The sequence below is a fragment of the Triticum aestivum genome, chromosome 2B, assembly GCF_018294505.1.
Source record: "Triticum aestivum cultivar Chinese Spring chromosome 2B, IWGSC CS RefSeq v2.1, whole genome shotgun sequence".
Lineage (NCBI taxonomy): Eukaryota > Viridiplantae > Streptophyta > Magnoliopsida > Poales > Poaceae > Triticum > Triticum aestivum.
The window spans coordinates 660,446,229-660,463,940 of record NC_057798.1 but is presented as its reverse complement, the minus strand read 5'-3'; the positions used below and the strand labels follow the sequence as shown (position 1 = coordinate 660,463,940).

Sequence of the window (17,712 nt, the reverse complement as noted above, 5' to 3'; positions counted from 1 at the left end):
CTTGTTCATGATAATTGTCTACTATTCATGTTGTAATTGTATTGACCGGAAACCGTGATACATGTGTGAATACATAGACCACAACATGTCCCTAGTGAGCCTCTAATTGACTAGCTCGTTGATCAACAGATGGTCATGGTTTCCTGACTATGGACATTGGATGTCATTGATAACGGGATCACATCATTAGGAGAATGATGTGATGGACAAGACCCAATCCTAAGCATAGCACAAGATCGTGTAGTTCGTTTGCTAAAGCTTTTCTAATGTCAAGTATCAGTTTCTTAGACCATGAGATTGTGTAACTCCCGGGTACCGAAGGAGTGCTTTGGGTGTACCAAACGTCACAACGTAACTGGTTGACTATAAAGGTGCACTGCAGGTATCTCTGAAAGTATTTGTCGGGTTGGCACAAATCGAGACTGGGATTTGTCACTCCGTATGACGGAGAGGTATCTCTGGGCCCACTCGGTAATGCATCATCATAATGAGCTCAATGTGACTAAGTGGTTAGTCACGGGATCATGCATTATGGAATGAGTAAAGTGACTTGCCGGTAACGAGATTGAACGAGGTATTGGGATACCGATGATCGAATCTCGGGCAAGTAACGTACCGATTGACAAAGCGAATTGTATACGTGATTACTTGAATCCTCGACATCGTGGTTCATCCGATGAGATCATCGTGGAACATGTGGGATCCAACATGGGTATCCAGATCTCGTTGCTAGTTATTGGCCGGAGAGCTGTCTCGGTCATGTTTGCGTGATTCCTGAACCCGTAGGGTCTACACACTCAAGGTTCGATGACGCTAGGGTTATAAGGAAGATTTGTATGTGATTACCGAATGTTGTTCGGAGTCCCAGATGAGATCCCGGATGTCACGAGGAGTTCCAGAATGGTCCAGAGGTGAAGATTTATATATGGGAAGTCGTCATACGGTCACCGGAAATATTCGGGGGTATACCGGTATTGTACCGGGACCACCGGAGGGGTTCCGGGGGTCCACCGGGAGGGGCCACCTGTCCTGGAGGGCCTTATGGGCTGTAGGTGGAAGGGAACCAGCCCCTAAGTGGGCTGGGCGCCACCCCCTAGGGCCCATGCGCCTAGGGTTGGGGGGAACCCTAAGGGGGGCGCCCCCCTTGCTTGGAGGGCAAGCTCCCTCCCCCTTGGCCGCCGCCCCCCTCTAGATGAGATCTAGAGGGGTGAGGGGAGGGCTGCAGCACCACATCCAAGGCGCAACCCCTCCCCTCCCCAACACCTCTCCTCCTGCGCGCGAGCTTGGCGAAGCCCTACCGAAGAACTGCCACTCCAGCACCACCACGCCGTCATGCTGCTGTTGGAGCCATCTTCCTCAACCTCTCCCTCCTCCTTGCTGGATCAAGGCACGGGAGACGTCACCGGGCTGCACGTGTGTTGAATGCGGAGGTGCCGTTGTTCGGCGCTAAGATCGGAATCCACCGCGATCTGAATCGCTTCGAGTACGACTCCTTCATCCGCGTTCTTGCAACGCTTCCGTCTCGCGATCTTCAAGGGTATGAAGATGCACTCCTCTCTCTCTTGTTGCTAGTTACTCCATAGATTGATCATGGTGATGTGTAGAAATTTTTTAATTTGTGCAACGATCCCCAACAGACGTCTCTCATGGACATCACGAGTGGTCGGAGCGGCGCCGGTGGCCGCGGTGGCGACGGAGGACGACGGCGATTCTGCTCGGCCTTGACGGATCTAGGGAGGAGGAGGAGCGGAGCGAGCGAGGGAGAATCTGGCGGGAAGAGGGAGAGGCGGAGCGGGCGAGGGGGAAATATCTAGGGCTGTGGCGTGGGCCTTATCCCCTCGGTGTGCTGGCGAGGCGCGGGACGGCGAGCTGGTCCAGCGGCGACCTGCGGGCGCGCGCCCTCGGTCGATTGAACGGGGGGAGGGGGGAACACGACAGGGGTGAGGTAGGTGGGTCGGCCTGCTGGGATGGCCGAGGCCCAAAGGGAGGCCAGGGGCACTCCCACCCCTCTTTCTTACCCCTTTTTTGTTTTTTCTTTTAGCAGCTGGCTTTTGCAATTAAACTAGCCACCAAATGACTTAGCAAAATTGTGTGCCTGGCCAAAAATTACTAGGGAATAATGTGCTCTGCCATAAAAAGTTTGGACGCGTTTTGATTCCATTTGGGATTTTTAATAACGGAAATGGCATTATTAGTGCTAGTTTTGCATTGTTTAAAATGCTTAGGACCATTTTGTAGTATATGGTGATGTTTTCCTTAACGATCATTTGTTATGGAATTTTTGACAAATGATGAACATTTTTGCAGCAATATTTGAGCAACTTCAAATTCCACTTGCATTTGAATTTGAATTCAGATAAGGATTTTGAAATAAGATGTTTCACCATTGTGATCAAGCATTGCAATGATGATGACTTGTCATGATTAAGAGGAGATCACTGTAGGGTGATGCTGGGGATGTTACAGCATGGGCATGGCGGCCAGGTCGAATACGAGCGGCTGCGTGAACCCCACGACGAGGATGAGCCGCCCAGCCGCGGCCACATACCGGAGGGACAACCGGCGGGAGAGGAACGTCGGGTGGCAAAGCATTGGGGGCGCCGTCAGCCCGTCCCACCACGCGTCGGTCTATTCGTAGACCATGAAGATCGTCGCCGTCGCCGCACCCTCGAGGAGCACGTTGTGTGAGAGGAATGGCAGGAACAACGGCGCAAACAGGAGGCGGCGCTATGGCAAACGACGTGCATCACGAGCAGGCAAGCTAACTATCTATGTCTGCACACCCAAATACCATGCCACGTCACACTTCTGGCCCCAAAACCGGCTAAAATTGAAGTAAAACCATCTGAGGAGATTTACCCGGTTTTAATGATTTGGGGGTTAAAATCATACCAACTTTGAGTTCAAGGGGTATTTGTCCCTCAGGCTACATTTTGGGGTGAAAAATGGACTTGTTTCTTTTTCTTTTGAGGGGTATACTAGCTGTCGGTTAGGAGGTCCCGGATCTGCGCTGGACTTGCTGTAACGTCTTGGGCCGTAAATGGGCTGGAGCCCAGAGGTAATCCTCCTCAAGCGGGCCGCAACACTGACCAGTCCATTCCCCGATTTCTGCCTTTCCTGCCGCGCCATGGCCGGAACCACCGCCGCGGCTCCGATGGACGCCGACGCCGCCGCCGTGCGGCCGGCCACCAAGGGCAAGGCGACCCTCTCCGCCGCCGCTGCCGTCAAATCTTCGCCATGGGTCGAGAAGTACCGCCCCCAGTCCCTCGCCGACGTCGCCGCCCACCGCGACATCGTGGACACCAGTGAGTGCCCCTCTCCCCTTGGCTCTGGCCCTCACTACCTCTACGATTTTTACCACATGATAGTTGAATATGGTGTATAGATTTGGTGGATTAGTCATGTAGTATGGCTTCGCTTCATATGGTCAGGATTTTGAACTTCTCTATCCTACTTCCAGTCATTGAGAAGTATACAAGGAGCACAAGGTTTGCACTGATATGCAACCATGTGAACAAAATAATTCCAGCACTACAATCAAGGTGCACTAGGTTTAGATTTGCTCCACTTGATGGCACTAATGTTAGTGAGCGTCTCCAACATGTAATAAAATCTGAGGGGTAAGAACTTACCTTTTTCTTGTAAGATTATGTTAGGAATCTGGACCTTTTGTCTGGTTCCTCAGTTTCCTATCCTTAACTTCCTTCAGTACTCTGTTGGGACTTTAGAAGTCAGTAATTTTTATTTTTATTTCTCTATATATTTGAGTATGACAACACTAGGTTTATGCTTGTTTTTGCAGACTTGATGTCGATAAGGGTGGCTTGACAGCCCTCGTGCGGTTAAGTAACGGTGACATGAGGAAGGCTTTGAATATATTGCAGGTTACGTCTGAATAATCTCAAGTTTTTTTTATATATTTCGAAGCTGCTGTATTGTTATCCATTGTTTTGTTCCATGAGCTGATGTACCTTTGTTTTGATACTGAGATGCATTGCCTTTTATATGCAGTCAACACACATGGCATCCCCACAAATAACAGAAGAAGCTGTCTACCTTTGCACGGGAAACCCCATGCCTAAAGATATTGAGCAGATAGCGAGTTGGTTACTAAATGAACCATTTTCAACCAGCTTTAAATGTACTCCTAATTACCATTACCATCTTTCACAATTCATGATCTAAATGTGTGCTTAATGTGCAATCTGTATCCTTATCTTTTCAGATATATCTGATACGAAGATGAGAAAAGGTCTGGCCTTGATTGATATCATACGAGAGGTCACTATGTAAGTGCTCTCTCTCCCTTTCGTTCCTTCTAAGCTTCCTTATTCTCCAAATCCTACTAAGGCTCCTTTTAATTATTTCAATTTTTTTTTGCAGGTTTGTGTTCAAAATTAATATGCCATCCAATGTACGAGTAAAGTTGATTAATGATTTGGCAGATATTGAGTATGTCGTGTTTATACTTTTAAAGTTCAATTTTAACCAAAGTTGTCATCGATTAGATATATTTTGCTGATGATTCTGCTCAAATCGCGACACCTAACTGTAACAGTAACACTGTGTGCTCACTTCTCACAAGTTAAATTACCTTACTTGTTCTGATGACATGATTTATGCTTATTGTGTCATTCCGGTAGTCATTTTAGTTCACACAAGAAGTACTAACCATAGCTCAGTAACTGTAATGTTATGGCCAGGCTGGCTTGGTGAGTATGGTCATTCCTTTAGGCTGTAGACTTTAGTCAACTAAGCAAAGCAACAAGTGACACAAATCATGTTGCCGAAACAGTGCCACACTCCAAAGCATAATTTGTACTCCCTCCGTCCCAAAATTCTTGTCTTATATTTGTCTAAATACGGATGTATCAAGTCATGTTTTAGTATTAGATACATCCGTATGTAGACAAATCTAAGAAAAGAATTTTGGGACGGAGGGAGTATTTGGTTAACTTGGCATGTGTGTTCTCTACACGTCCAACATGTTGATTTTCAGAAAGTGAAAAATGTGGTAGTTTCAACGAAGCAATTGCACATAGGAAAACCTTTGCCTATCTGGAATATTTGGGTTTTGTACTGTACTGGAGCCCTTATATGATCTGAAATGATCCTTGGAAATATTCATCAGGAATGAGCTACGATTTTTTTCCCCTTTTGACTTGTTGAATCGTTCTATTCCTAAAATACTGGGACCAAAAGTCAGATAATTCTTTTGGCAGTGCCTCTTCAAACAGTCAGCAACGTTATTGACATCATTTCTGTGCAGGTATCGGCTAACCTTCGCCTGCAACAACAAACTGCAGCTTGGGGCACTGATCTCGACTTTCACGACTGCTCGGGCGGCTATGGTTGCTGCTGCCGCCTAATTTGACCACCTACTCTGATCCGGAAATTATGGGGCAGTTTATTTACCTTCTTATCCTTAGCTTAAAGCATGTCAGGGAGAATTTTTTATGCTAGAACTGTCTCTGTGCTTGGGATCTTCAGTAGGATTTTAGAACCCGACTGTAACTGATTGCTATCAGGTTTAGGTTATGTACATGATGGATTCAACTTTTTATGCAGCAGGGAGTCATTCACAACTCAACTAATCACTGTCCTGACAATGAAAAAACATTTTGACATCTACTCCCTCCGTCCGGAAATACTTGTCGTAAAAATGACTAAAAATGAATGTATCTAACACTAAAATACGTCTAGATACGTCCATTCCTTCAACAAGTATTTTCGGACGGAGGGAGTATTAGTTTTGCAAGCGAGAAAACACAATCATTCAGAATGGAAACAAGGTACTCCCTCCGTCCGGAAATACTTGTCGGAGGAATGAATGTATCTAGATGTATTTTAGTTTTAGATGCATCCATTTGTATCCATTTTTGCGACAAGTATTTCCGGACGGAGGGAGTACATCAACAAGGAACCGGTGTCTCCTTCACGAAAATGGTGAGTCCTGTAGTATCTATCCTATTAAGACATATGTATTTCGTAAGTCATTCCAAAAGGGGCAAAAAGGCAACAGAAAGGAATAATTGTTAGCTTCGGAGAAATGGCGAAGCATGTATTATTCCACCGAGATATATCCATATTCGATGCAGCTTCATTGCTGTGTTTCCGGCATTAGCAGAAAAGAAAAGAAAACCAGCAAGCAAGGTTACCTGAGCAATGCGCTCATAGCATTTTCAAATTTTGGAAATAACATTTTGGCATTTTAAAAGTTTTGAAATAATTCTTGTATATTACTCACTGTTTAGAGAAGCACCATGGGGTTGTATTAGGATGTATTCAGTACTTTCCCTAAATATATTTCACAACCTGCCGTTTTTCAAAAAAAACTGTATTTCCTTTTTCTTCTTTATATTTTGTATTTCTGGAGGGACATATGTGAACATTTTTATAAACGTTTCATGAACGATATATTCTAACACGCGCGAACAATTTTTTCTGAAATACATGAACTTTTCAAAAGATATATGAATAAAAAGTTTCCATTCATGGTGAACAATTTTTAATTGATATCAACTTTTTTTGCATGTAAGAACATTTATTTCTAGGAACACGAGCATTTTTAATTTATATATACAAATTTCTCTATTGCATTATTTTTAACATTTATATTCAAACTTCTCTATTGCATTAGTGAGCTGCACAGTGGCCGGCCTACTATCTTTTCCCATCAGGCGGCACTCGCTACAAAACTGTGTTCACACAATATTTCTCAAAGAAACTGTGTTAGCAGAAACTATGTTCTCTTAATGGCCGGAAAGAATTAACTGAACCTCTCAAAAGAAAAAGAGCTAAGAGACTGAAAGAAAAGGAACATATGGTCCATCAAAAGAAGGGCAATCTCGAAGCAGCAAAGCACCGCCAGGCGTAGCAGGACCACGGCTTTATTTAGTCCAAGAATTTATCATGTCAACAAGCAGCGAATACTGTCTTTTTGAATCACACCAGGCTAGCAACACCAAGAAGCACAGACAGGAAGATATTACAGAAAACTATAAGTCCCACAGGGCATCACCCTTCACACGGCAAATCACAGCACATTTACACCCTCCCTGGTTGCCTGGTGCATCTACAGTTCACGGCGCGATGCCGCTTCTACTCGACGCCCTCGGCGGATCTCTGGATGAGCACGGCAGCCATGGTGATGGCGGCGGCATAGATGGCATTGGGCACCTTGTGCACTACCTTGCCGACGCCGGGGACGCCCTCGGTTGCCCTCTTGGTCGCCAGCGCCAGCGCAGGGGCGGCGACCAGCGTGATGATCAGCTTGAGGCTGATCGCGCAGAGTGACTCGGCGGTCAGCTTCCGGATGAACTCCGCGAACTCCTCGCGATCCAGGAGACCGTTCATGTCGATGTCAAACTCCTGCGTGTTTGAGATATCCATCAAAGTTGTAACTTGTTTGTCTATAGAAACCAAAGCTGTAGCATTGCACATTTCGTCAGACAGAAAAGAAAGATACTTGGAGCCTGGAGGTATCAAGGTGACTAGTTAAGTCCACAGTTATGAACAGTACTAACTACAAATACACTCCATATGACAGCATCACAGACTAGAGCACATAAAACAATGGAAAATTCCACGGGCAAGAAAAAGGTATTCAGATCTATCTGGGTGATAAGTTCAGACTTCTGTACAATACTACTAACTTTAGCATAAAGGGCGCATCATAGATAACATAGTGCACATGAGGGAAATGCATTGGAGCACCCGGGTGCCACGCACCCAAGCCTTTAGTCCCAAACAAGTTGGGGTAGGCTAGAGGTGAAACCCATAAGATCTCGCAACCAACTCATGGTTCTGGCATATGGATTGCAAGCTTCCCCTCACCCCTGTCCATGGCTAGTTCTATGGTGATACTCCAGTCCTTCAGATCTCTCTTTACGGACTCCTCCCATGTCAAGTTTGGTCTACCCCGACCTCTCTTGACATTATCAGCATGCTAGCCGTCCGCTATGCACTGGCGTTTCTGGAGGCCTGCGCTGAATATGCCCAAACTATCTCAGACGATGTTGGACAAGTTTCTCTTCAAAAAAGTTATCAGGAAATTTTAAAAAAATTCTGAAATTTTGGCCTGGGTGCCCATTGTACGCCCATGTTCATTTTCACGGGGAATAGGTACCCGTGGTATCTGCGGCGCAGGAATTACATCTACATCCAATTTTTTTCCCTATACATGCGAATTTGTTGTCTTTTATACTGACATTACCACGGGTACCCATTCCCCACGAAACTGAACACGGGTGTACAATGGGCACCCAGGTTTCATATCTCAAAGTTTCATTTTTTTTTTCTGAAATTTCTTAATATGTTTTTAATGCTATATTGGTATAGGGGTGTGTGGCTCTCGAGAGCCATAAATCCTCTTCCGTGCACATGAATACATGATAGTTACTTAATCTATATAAAGAGTATGCTTGACATGTTCAGGGAACGAAAAGCAGAAACCAAGATTACTTTGCTTCAATTAGAATGCACAGGTGAAGAACACGATATCCAGTTGACCAAAATAAGTCACAAAAATTGGATAAGGGGAAGGGGAGATTGTGATTACTTTCATGAGTTCCTTGAGCCTCTCCTTGGACGGAGGGTCGTAGTGCGGCCCCGGCAAGTACTTGTTGATGTCACTGCCGACAAAAAAAAAACAAGAACCAGTCAGGATTCAGGAACATATCTAACAAGAATTCGCAGGAACAGAGAGGGGCTGAGAGGAACGGGCCCGTTTCCGCTGTGTACTTGTAGACGCAGAGGACGGCGATGTAGACCTCCTCGAACTTGAGGGCGTCCTTCTCGGGCTTCTGGGTATCCTCGGTGAGCCGGTCGAACACCCTGTCGGTGATCTTCCGCACCTGCCTCTCCTTCCAGTGCCGCCCTGCACCAATTCGATTCGTGCTTCAGTTTCCGAGAGGAAGAGGGGCGGAGATCGAAGGGACGGCGTAGGGGGGTGGAGTACCTTGGAGCTTCTCTTGCAGAGACGCCCAGACCTGCCCCATGGCGTCGGCGGAGACTGGAGGCTGGAGAGATGACGGGTGGGGGGCTCGGAAAAGGGGGGAGAAGAGAACAGAAGTAGTATCTCAGCTCAGTTCTCCGGGTGGTGTGTGATTCTGGTTTTTGGCTTTGGCTAATGGGAAACGTTTACAGCCGGGGCACCGGCCGAAACTTCGGCCGGTCCACTCGCTCACCCCGCGCGTAGCGTTAAAGTAGAAGAGACACGTCATCCCGCGAGGGCCTGCACACCGCTCTGCTTCCTTATCCTTTTCAGCGCGGCTGCTGTCCACACACACCACATCTCCTTTCTTTCTTGCCTGGATTTCCCACGCCGCTGCTTCTGCCTATCTATTTTTTCTCAGACGCCATTGCTGTAGAGTTGCTGCACGGGCGCCCTCACCCACGAAGCGCGGCGCCGCGGGAGTTGTTGCTGCTGCAAGGGATGCCATCGCCATGGCCGAACGCGACGGGGCTGAGCACCGGCGCTATTACGACAGGGGGCCATGGTCTGCGAGCTCACAGGCCAGGGCGGCCATGGCTACGAGCTCGAGGTATGTTACTACAACTCCAGATTTGCTTCCATGTTTGTTTTTGCTGGAACCAGTGTACTAATTTGTTACCATCGTTTTTGTTTTTTGCTGGAACTAACCAAATTTTGCTGCCATGTCTTTTTGCTGGAATCATTTTTGTACCACTTTTTTGCTACAACAGTTTTGGTTTTTTGCTACTACCGGCACTGTCGTTTGTTACATCCTTTTTCATGAGATTGTCGAGACCCTGCGCTTGTGTGTTTTGCTACAACCTTGTACTGTTTTTGCTACAACCTTCTACATTTTTTGCTACTACTGGAGAAGCCCCTAGCTGGACCACAAGTTATTTTTGCTACAACCGTTTTGTGGTTTGCTGTAACCAGTGTCAATTTTTGCTACCACCGACTTCTTTGATTTTTCTGGAACCAGCGCTCGATTTTTTATTTTTGCTACCACTAGCGTTTCGATTTGCTGGAACAAGCTTCAATTTTTGCTACCATCAGGTTTTTGGGTTGTTGGAGTGTCGTCGATTTTTTCTAATTTTGCTACCAACGTTTTATTATTTGCTGGAACCGTCAAGAATTTTTGCTACGGCCGGTGGAATTTTTTGCTGCGACTGGCAAATTAAGGATGAGGAACAACACGAGCTCTACAACGGGTGCTGCGGCCGGTGACGTGAGGCTCCGCGAGCCGCGGGGGGCCTCACCGGAGATGCGCCGCGGGGGCGTTGCTGGAGCTGGGCCTCGCCGGAGATGCGCCGCGGGGCTGGAGCTGGGCCTCACCGGAGATGTGCCGCGGGGGCCTTTGCTGGAGCTGCGCGGTGCTACGAGCCGCGGGGGATCTCACCGGAGATGCGCCGTGCTGCGAGCCGCAGGGGATCTCGCCGGAGATGCGCCACGGGGCCCGAGGAAGAAGAAGCTGGGGCGATTTATTATTTTTTTTGGCTCCAGATCCAACCGCCGCGCGGCTCGCATCGAGCGGCTATGGCTGGACCGGCCGAAAGTTTCGGCCGGTGCGCCGGCGCCTAGTGGTGACCTTGGCTAATCTAATCTCGTGGACTATAGATCTCCCTCACACCTTTTCGTGACTATGCTACGGGCACACACAAGTTGTACGCAGCACATGCTCTAGGCTCAGCAATATATTTCCCGTTCTGTGCCCGAATGGAAGCACATCCAACGACGCACGAGCTTGATCCAGCTCGTGGCGTGGCGGAGCCATGTGCGGTATGCACATTTAGCAACACCCAAAATGTTGAATAAAAGAAAAATCCCGTTCTTTCAGTTTGAATTCAAAACATGTAGACGACTGAGTATTATGTGCATATTTTAAGTTCCGTGCAATGTTTTGCATTCTTGTGGCCTATATTATAAAATAAAAATAAAGAGTACTGCAATATGGGTTAGCTCATCATTGTTGTTGTCTTATACGTAGGTATTACGCGCAAAAAAGAAGTTTTTTATAAGAATTTGGAGATACCTACTTTATACCAATACCTTATTCTTGTACCACTTGTTTTTGACATTTTGTCGACTCATATTTTGAATTTTGAACATAAATGGATGCCACTTATATGTGCTGGGGCAAAGAAACCCTCCTCCCCTCTATGCACACTACAAGTGGTGCTTTAACCAAGCTTAACTTTGACACAACATGTAAAAGATTCTTACAAAAGGGAATAGACTAGCTATTAGTGACACTCCTAAAAAGCCATGTTGGGCCAACCCTCCATCTCACTTCCCATTTTTGGAAGAGGAGATACACGTTCTAGGCGTGGAGATTTGAGGGAGTGGAGGTGGTGTCACTAGCGACCGTGAGATCCACTGCTTCTATCTAACTTGTGCCCATGGGATCCATGGTGACCCCCCTTTCGCGCGACACCTAAGATCCGAGGCTACCACCCTCGTCGTTGTGTGGGTGGAGGTGGACTCATGGAGGAGCCGAGGGAGACTAAGGTGGTGGTGTGCGAAAGCTGCAGAGCTGGTGAAGCGAGCACATGAAAGACGAGGGCTCGGAAACAAGGTAACATAAACGGGCGAGCCGTATTGAAATTTTTGTGTGGTCAAAAGTAACATGTACATGATCACTCGCCAAGAAATTTCTCGCTTGCAAACATATAAATAGAAACAAGTGGACAACACTTCATCTAACATATAAAAGCTGCTAGAGTACCCGCCCATCCAGCGCCATCGCGATTTCAAAACGATCCTGCACGCACGCTTTGCCTCGCTGGCGTCGTAACAGTAATTTTCATTGACCTGGTAAGTATCCGACCACTCGTTTTCTTGTACGCCCCGTAATCGGCCCATGAGCAGCTGACGAGTGGGTCACGTTTCGACGTAGGGCAGCCTTGCAGCGACGCATGGATGGTGCGTGCTTCTGTGGATGAAAAGCAGGGGCAGGTCGCTCGTGGGCTGTGGCCAATCGATCGTGGATTGTCAGGGCGTTTTTTACCGTCCTCGTTCGCACCCAGCGACGGCGCCTCAGCTTTAGCCGCATCGGGCCCATTTGTCGGTCTCCTGGGTGCCCGGCTCAGAGAGAGCAGCGAGCGAGCGGGCGACCTGGGCGAGCGGGCACGAGAGAAAAGAAAAAGGGAAGCCGCCGCGAGAGAAAAAAGTAAAAGCAGCCAGACCTAGCCCGCGCCCCGCAGCCGCCTCCTCTCTCTCTTGCCGCCGCCGCCTCCACCTCCCCTCCTGCCGCCGCCGCCGCCTCAGCCTCGGCCGGGCCGTGCTCTGCCGGCGCCCGTCGGCCTTGATCCGGCCTCGCAGGAGGAGCTCGCCCTCGAGGAGGACTCGACAGGAGGAGGGGAGCAGTGCCTCTTCTCCTCCCCTTCGCTTTTCTCCTCCCCACGTTCTAGATTGGGCACAAGTCACCACCATACAAGAGCATGGGTTGCATGATCTTCATGGTGGGCGTGGTGGAGCAAGGAGGGAGGAGGATAGCGATGGGGGAAGGAGAAGCAAGGTTGGAGCTCCAGGATCTACGTTGGCGTGCCGCTGGAGTGGATGAGTGGTCGTCCGTTGCGCGCCGGCCGTCGTCCCCGTCCCCAATCTGGGCTGCCTATGTATGACCTCGTCATTTGCCTCCCCCAATCTTTTTTCGATTTCTTGATCTATGTCAATTTGTGCAGATGTGAGAAAGAAGAGGATATTTCTCTCTCTCTCTTCTCTCTCTCTCTCACACACACAATCACGTATGTTCCTGTGTTATCCTTGGATGCAAACTTTTTTTTTGTTATACACATCGGCCTATGTTTGCACTGCTCTTGAACACAGAACATCAGGTGGCGCTGCTGGGTAATAACTTTATTTGATCATTCTCCAACTGTTTTTTATGGTATCAAACTATTGCATAACATACTGATTTGCTCTCACCTAAATTAACATAGATGCTTCAGGTGACTTATCATGTTTGTCTTCGCACGAATAAATCAATAATCCTATAGTATTCTTGTTCAGTGATATTAATTACAATTTGCACTGCTCAATTTTTTTACAATTTGCAAGAGGAGAGATAAATGTGATGCACCGGCTTTTCTAATAATAGGTGCTCACTTGTTTCTAAATAATTGATCCCACCCTTTTATTATTATTCATAACTGATAGTTGTAGGTTTTACTGTTGTTCTCTGCAAAATCAGCGTGAGTGCTTGATGTTACCTCCATCAGCTGATGAGGCGAGGCTGCTGCTGCTGAAAAATGGTGCTGCTACCGGAGGCAGTGGAGAGGCATTCCGTGGACCAACTATGGTGTGGTTCAGATGTAAGTTTCAGTACATCTGATGTTTGAATCTTCTTCAAAACCCAACATATCAGTTTTTGGCTTTGAATATGGAACTTCTGTTCACATGAATACATGTTGTTTATTTCCTATAAGTGTGCTTTGTTATCCATTCCAATTTACGCCATGGAGTCTCTAATATTTGTTTAATTTGAGTTTTCAGATTTAGAAATCTTTTCTGTTTTGCTCTGTGATGAGCTCTCAAAAATTGTTTTATTTTTGTTGATTACTGGCGGTGTCATTTTAGCTAGATGGTTCCACGGAGGTCTCGTTCGAACCGACGTTGTGGTTTATCCTCTTTCAACTATTAGTATTTGCTTAAAAGAAAGACCAAGAAAAGGCTACTTTTAATTGGAATAATTATGCGAGAAGGCATGGTCAACTTACTCCACCACAGACTCATTTTTTGGGTGTGAAGTATAAAATAAAGATCCGAATGGCAGTAGGGTGAAGATGAGAAATATCACCAAAACAATGGAGGGAAGTAAGGATGCCTCATAGGCATGTTTTCACTGATGATAGAACAGAATAATTATCCAGGTAATATAGGTTTGTAGAGCAGCAGTGGTTTACGCATATGCAGATGGCTGCAGTGTGTTGATTGAACATTACAACTTCAATGTTATGTTATTATGTGCTCACCATATTTATCATTATGTGCTCACCATATTTATCATTCTGTTTTTCAGTGGTTTACGCATATGCAGATGGCTGCAGTGTGTTGATTGAACATTACAACTTCAATGTTATGTTATTATGTGCTCACCATATTTATCATTCTGTTTTTCAGAGTCCAAGGAGTGGAAACTATAACCTTGTCAAATTCTACACATAGCCATTATGACGACACATTTATGCGATAGGTTAGTAACACACATGCCTTTTGTCTTGGACCATTCTCGTGTTGCAGATTTTTTTGTTGAAGGTTGTGTTTGGATTAGCTTTCCTATTCAAAATACAATATAATTTGTATTGCCGAGGTGTTTGTGGATTCCATCGATAGAGCAATTTATTTATTCATCATTGTGATTGTTTCTGTACCATGCTCATTGTGCATAGTTCATTTTATTGGTGATGCCAAAGACTCATAACTTTATAATCCATGCATGTGTGTTTTACTTACTTGTTACCATTACCTCTATTTGTGAGTGCATAGATTGTCAATATTTAAGTTGATACACTAAAGACGGAGATGTGGAAAGCTTGCCACGGAGGCACACAGGCTTGCTGATTCTGTTTTGGATTTGTCCTTGAGAGGAGGCCGAAGCAAACTTCAACAGGCATCAGGTGTGCATCCTCTATTCGTTGTGTTTGTCCCCCTAACTGTTTGTCTCCCTAACAGACCTTGAGCTTTGTACATTTTGGTACATATAGTTAGTTACTTAGTTTACTTGCAGTTGACGATGGTCAGATCACATACATGCTTGGTTTTACTCAACTTAGTAGCTTCCATTCAGTAGGCAGTCAGAACTAATTTGTGAAAATTAGACCAAAGGAAAGTCTGCCTTCCTTTTTTGTGCACATAAATACTTCTGGTTACAATATGTGACCAAATGAAGTAAACTTATACGATATATTTCTTCATTGTTCCGCTTACGGAAACTGAACTGCTGTTGTGTTAATATTATATTCATCTTTAAAGGCCTTGTGGTCGGTTGCCATTGTTGTGCAGTAATTTCTCTCCGAAACACTCGTCCAAATTTATGATTGGTTTCGCTGGCGCTGCATGTAAGTGAGGTCTACTTATTGTTCTATTGGCTTTGCTCCGATGAGTTCTTCCCCATATACCTTTTTGATGATTTTGCCACCATATGGTCGACCTGGTCTTATCAAGGTTTATCATGGTTTTCGTGGTAGTGTGACTGGCTCACAGTACATAATTGTCTGCCTTCTCCACCAAATGTATGTGTTATGATATTTTGTAAGGCTAGGCACACCCTAGGTTGTTTAATGCTTTTGATCTAGCTTGTTATGAGATAATTAAACAATCGTGTTTATTTGCTCACGAGCAAGATGATGATTTCAAGCCAATGACTATTTGCCCCTTTTAGAGTTTCTACCATTTAATTGTGTTGTTATTTCCCTTAATAGAATATTTGCTAATGGTTAGACTACCTTGCGGTTATTATTCCTATGGGCAAACAAATATATGATTATTAATATTGCATAGCTTGAACAAAAGCACATGACCTGTCTTCTGCATTGGTGGCTAAAATTGAGATACTTATGCTTGTTGATGCCTTCCCTTTTGTAGTAAAATCCATGCTTCTAGCGTATGTAGACGCCTCTGGCGTCGAACTGAAGAGACGAGGAAGAAAGGGGATACACAAGCTCGTTGGATCCACTCGCTGCCGCTTCATATTCAGCTCTTCATGGGTCACGACTGTCGCTATTCGTGGGCCGGGCTAAATAACATATGGGCCATCGAAATACTTATCTCCATATACGCAGAACAGAAAGGTGTTTCTTTCTTTTTTTCCTTTTGTTACTCACAAGAAAAGGTGTTTCTTTTCCTTTACGTAAAAAAACAAACATTTGCAAGGCACGGTTCTGTTTTTCCATTTACTATTACATTTACTTCAATTCCTCTTACAGAAACCAGTATTCATTTATTCAAAGAGCATCGTTATTTCATATTTGTGAGATAACTAAAAAGGTTATTTATCTTTCTGCGAGACATTGGCCATCCTACATGACTTAGTGCATCATTTCCAACCTAATGTACTTACTACATATAATATATGAGCTATTCTTTTCGAACAACAATATGTTAACGCACACTCTTACACCGATTGGCTCACACTCTTACAACAATATTCGATTTCATGCTTCGTTTGCTTTCTCCTCACTGCACTACCCCTCTTCAATCTCAGATCAAAAATCTCACAATGGAAGACATGGACATTGGCATCGTCTGTGAGACGGTTCCCCAGGATCAGCAGCATCAAGGACAGCAACGCCTGCGCCCAATGTAATCTTCTAATCACCAGTTGTAGTTCATTCATTGGTCTTTATAAACTTGCCTTTTAGTTTTGCTCCATCGCCGGCTTATTTGCCTTGCTTCTGTATTCTTGGAAGAGTGAATAAAAGATACATGCATAATGAAATATAGGTAGCTAGGTTCGTGGAAATTGGTCTTCCAGAACTCATCCTGAGTTTTTTGAATGAGGTGAAGTTGTAGTAATCATATTTATTTCCTGGACAATATTTTCCTCAGTGTTGCATTCTGGAAAGGGTGTCTTTGGTCAGTCTTCTGTTCTTTCATTGTTTCAATTGTGTAACTCTACACATGTATCCTCACAATTAGTGGCGCCTACAAGAATGGCAGGCCTACCTGTAACTTCTCTTATGTAGTTAAATAGAACAACTCAGGGCTTCACACTCAATCAAACTACCATGCCCAATTGAAATCCTCATTTGTCGATTCAACTATTATTTTGTCAGACAGAAATTTAATCCTTACTTTGCTTGTACAGGAGAATGACTATCTGATAGTAATTCCTTAAGCCCACATATTCGCCCTGGTGCTGAAAGCTCTGAAGTTACCCCCCGCAACTTATTATCACAAGATATGCCCAGGCGGAAAGAATCGTGTGACGGTTACTTTCATTTCTTCTTTGGAATTGCTCGATGGTGCACTTGTTCCAAGTTCTCTGTCAGGTGCAATCTTAGATAGCTATGAAGATGCTGAAGACAGTGCTGCTATTGAAGCTATTAGATACATGGAAAATGCATATGGCAAAGAAATGAGGGACTACCACTACACTCATGTCAAGAAGCTTCAAAATCAAGTGACGCACCTGGTCAAATGGCTGGTTGCATCAAATAAAACAATCAAGAAGCTGTGCAAAACATGCTACTACGCCGTCAGGTATATGAGCTCATATTTTGCCCAAATAGAAAACACAACGACTGCTCGGCATTTGAAAGGGCGGGATAGCAAAGGGAGTTATGAAAACAGCGCTGGCAAGCATTGAAGGACTGACGCAGAGGCTACGCTACATTGCTATGAAGTTTGAGCAGCGCCTCGAAGCAACCAGAAATAGTTTCTGGTGAGCTTTGGTCAATGTGTCCTGACGTATCGATCAGACAAGGATCTTTCGCATTTTGGCGTACTCCAAGCAAGATATGTGTACGCTTTAGTCTTAACTTGCTGCCTCTATGCTGAAAAGTAGTGTATGATATAGTCTACGATCTTTAAACTTTGTTGTTATCTCTGTACTCAGAAGCGGGTTATCATCGCTTACTGTATATATGTGAAGGCCTCTTCTTCTGCTATTCTTTCCAGGCCACTGCTTCTGTGGTGAAAAGTATTGTATAATGTAGTCTATGATCTTTAGATTATATTGTTCTCTTTGTAGTCAAAAGCAGTTTTTCACCGCTTATTCTATATATATATATATATATATA

The 17,712-nt window shown here is 45.2% G+C and overlaps 2 protein-coding genes and 1 long non-coding RNA gene across 12 annotated transcripts; 2 read left to right on the top strand and 1 right to left on the bottom strand.

Annotated features, from left to right (window-relative positions):
* The first annotated feature begins 3,081 nt into the window (after positions 1-3,081).
* On the top strand, positions 3,082-5,600 carry LOC123041941 (replication factor C subunit 3). The gene is made up of 7 exons (XM_044464490.1): positions 3,082-3,305; positions 3,461-3,620; positions 3,803-3,884; positions 4,012-4,141; positions 4,226-4,289; positions 4,384-4,452; positions 5,270-5,600. The coding sequence occupies exons 1-7, from the start codon at positions 3,128-3,130 to the stop codon at positions 5,367-5,369; spliced, it is 783 nt and encodes a 260-aa protein (XP_044320425.1). The 5' UTR covers positions 3,082-3,127; the 3' UTR covers positions 5,370-5,600.
* Positions 5,601-6,851: 1,251 nt separating this feature from the next.
* On the bottom strand, positions 6,852-9,203 carry LOC123046554 (uncharacterized). Its single transcript, XM_044469952.1, has 4 exons — positions 8,960-9,203; positions 8,743-8,878; positions 8,561-8,633; positions 6,852-7,371 (listed from the first exon to the last, which is right to left on the bottom strand). The coding sequence occupies exons 1-4, from the start codon at positions 8,997-8,999 to the stop codon at positions 7,102-7,104; spliced, it is 519 nt and encodes a 172-aa protein (XP_044325887.1). The 5' UTR covers positions 9,000-9,203; the 3' UTR covers positions 6,852-7,101.
* An 80-nt stretch (positions 9,204-9,283) lies between these two features.
* LOC123046555 (uncharacterized) lies at positions 9,284-17,680 on the top strand. Of its 10 annotated transcripts, none has more exons than XR_006422415.1 (9): positions 9,284-9,545; positions 9,706-12,588; positions 13,164-13,284; positions 14,093-14,165; positions 14,459-14,589; positions 14,975-15,030; positions 15,557-15,762; positions 16,176-16,273; positions 16,779-17,680. It is a non-coding gene; the product is annotated as an uncharacterized lncRNA (long non-coding RNA). The 10 variants fall into 10 exon arrangements; XR_006422416.1 differs by having other exon boundaries at positions 14,945-15,030; XR_006422409.1 differs by lacking the exon at positions 14,975-15,030 and adding an exon at positions 12,655-13,070.
* Positions 17,681-17,712: the final 32 nt, after the last annotated feature.

Coding starts and splice junctions, on each gene's coding strand:
- LOC123041941 (XM_044464490.1), top strand. CDS start 3,128: ATGGCCGGAACCACCGCCGCGGCTCCGATGGACGCCGACGCCGCCGCC. Junction 3,885..4,011: donor AGGCTTTGAATATATTGCAG/GTTACGTCTGAA, acceptor TTTTATATGCAG/TCAACACACATGGCATCCCC. Junction 4,453..5,269: donor AATGATTTGGCAGATATTGA/GTATGTCGTGTT, acceptor ATTTCTGTGCAG/GTATCGGCTAACCTTCGCCT.
- LOC123046554 (XM_044469952.1), bottom strand. CDS start 8,999: ATGGGGCAGGTCTGGGCGTCTCTGCAAGAGAAGCTCCAAG. Junction 8,879..8,959: donor TCTGCAAGAGAAGCTCCAAG/GTACTCCACCCC, acceptor GAATTGGTGCAG/GGCGGCACTGGAAGGAGAGG. Junction 7,372..8,560: donor GGCTCAAGGAACTCATGAAA/GTAATCACAATC, acceptor TCAAACACGCAG/GAGTTTGACATCGACATGAA.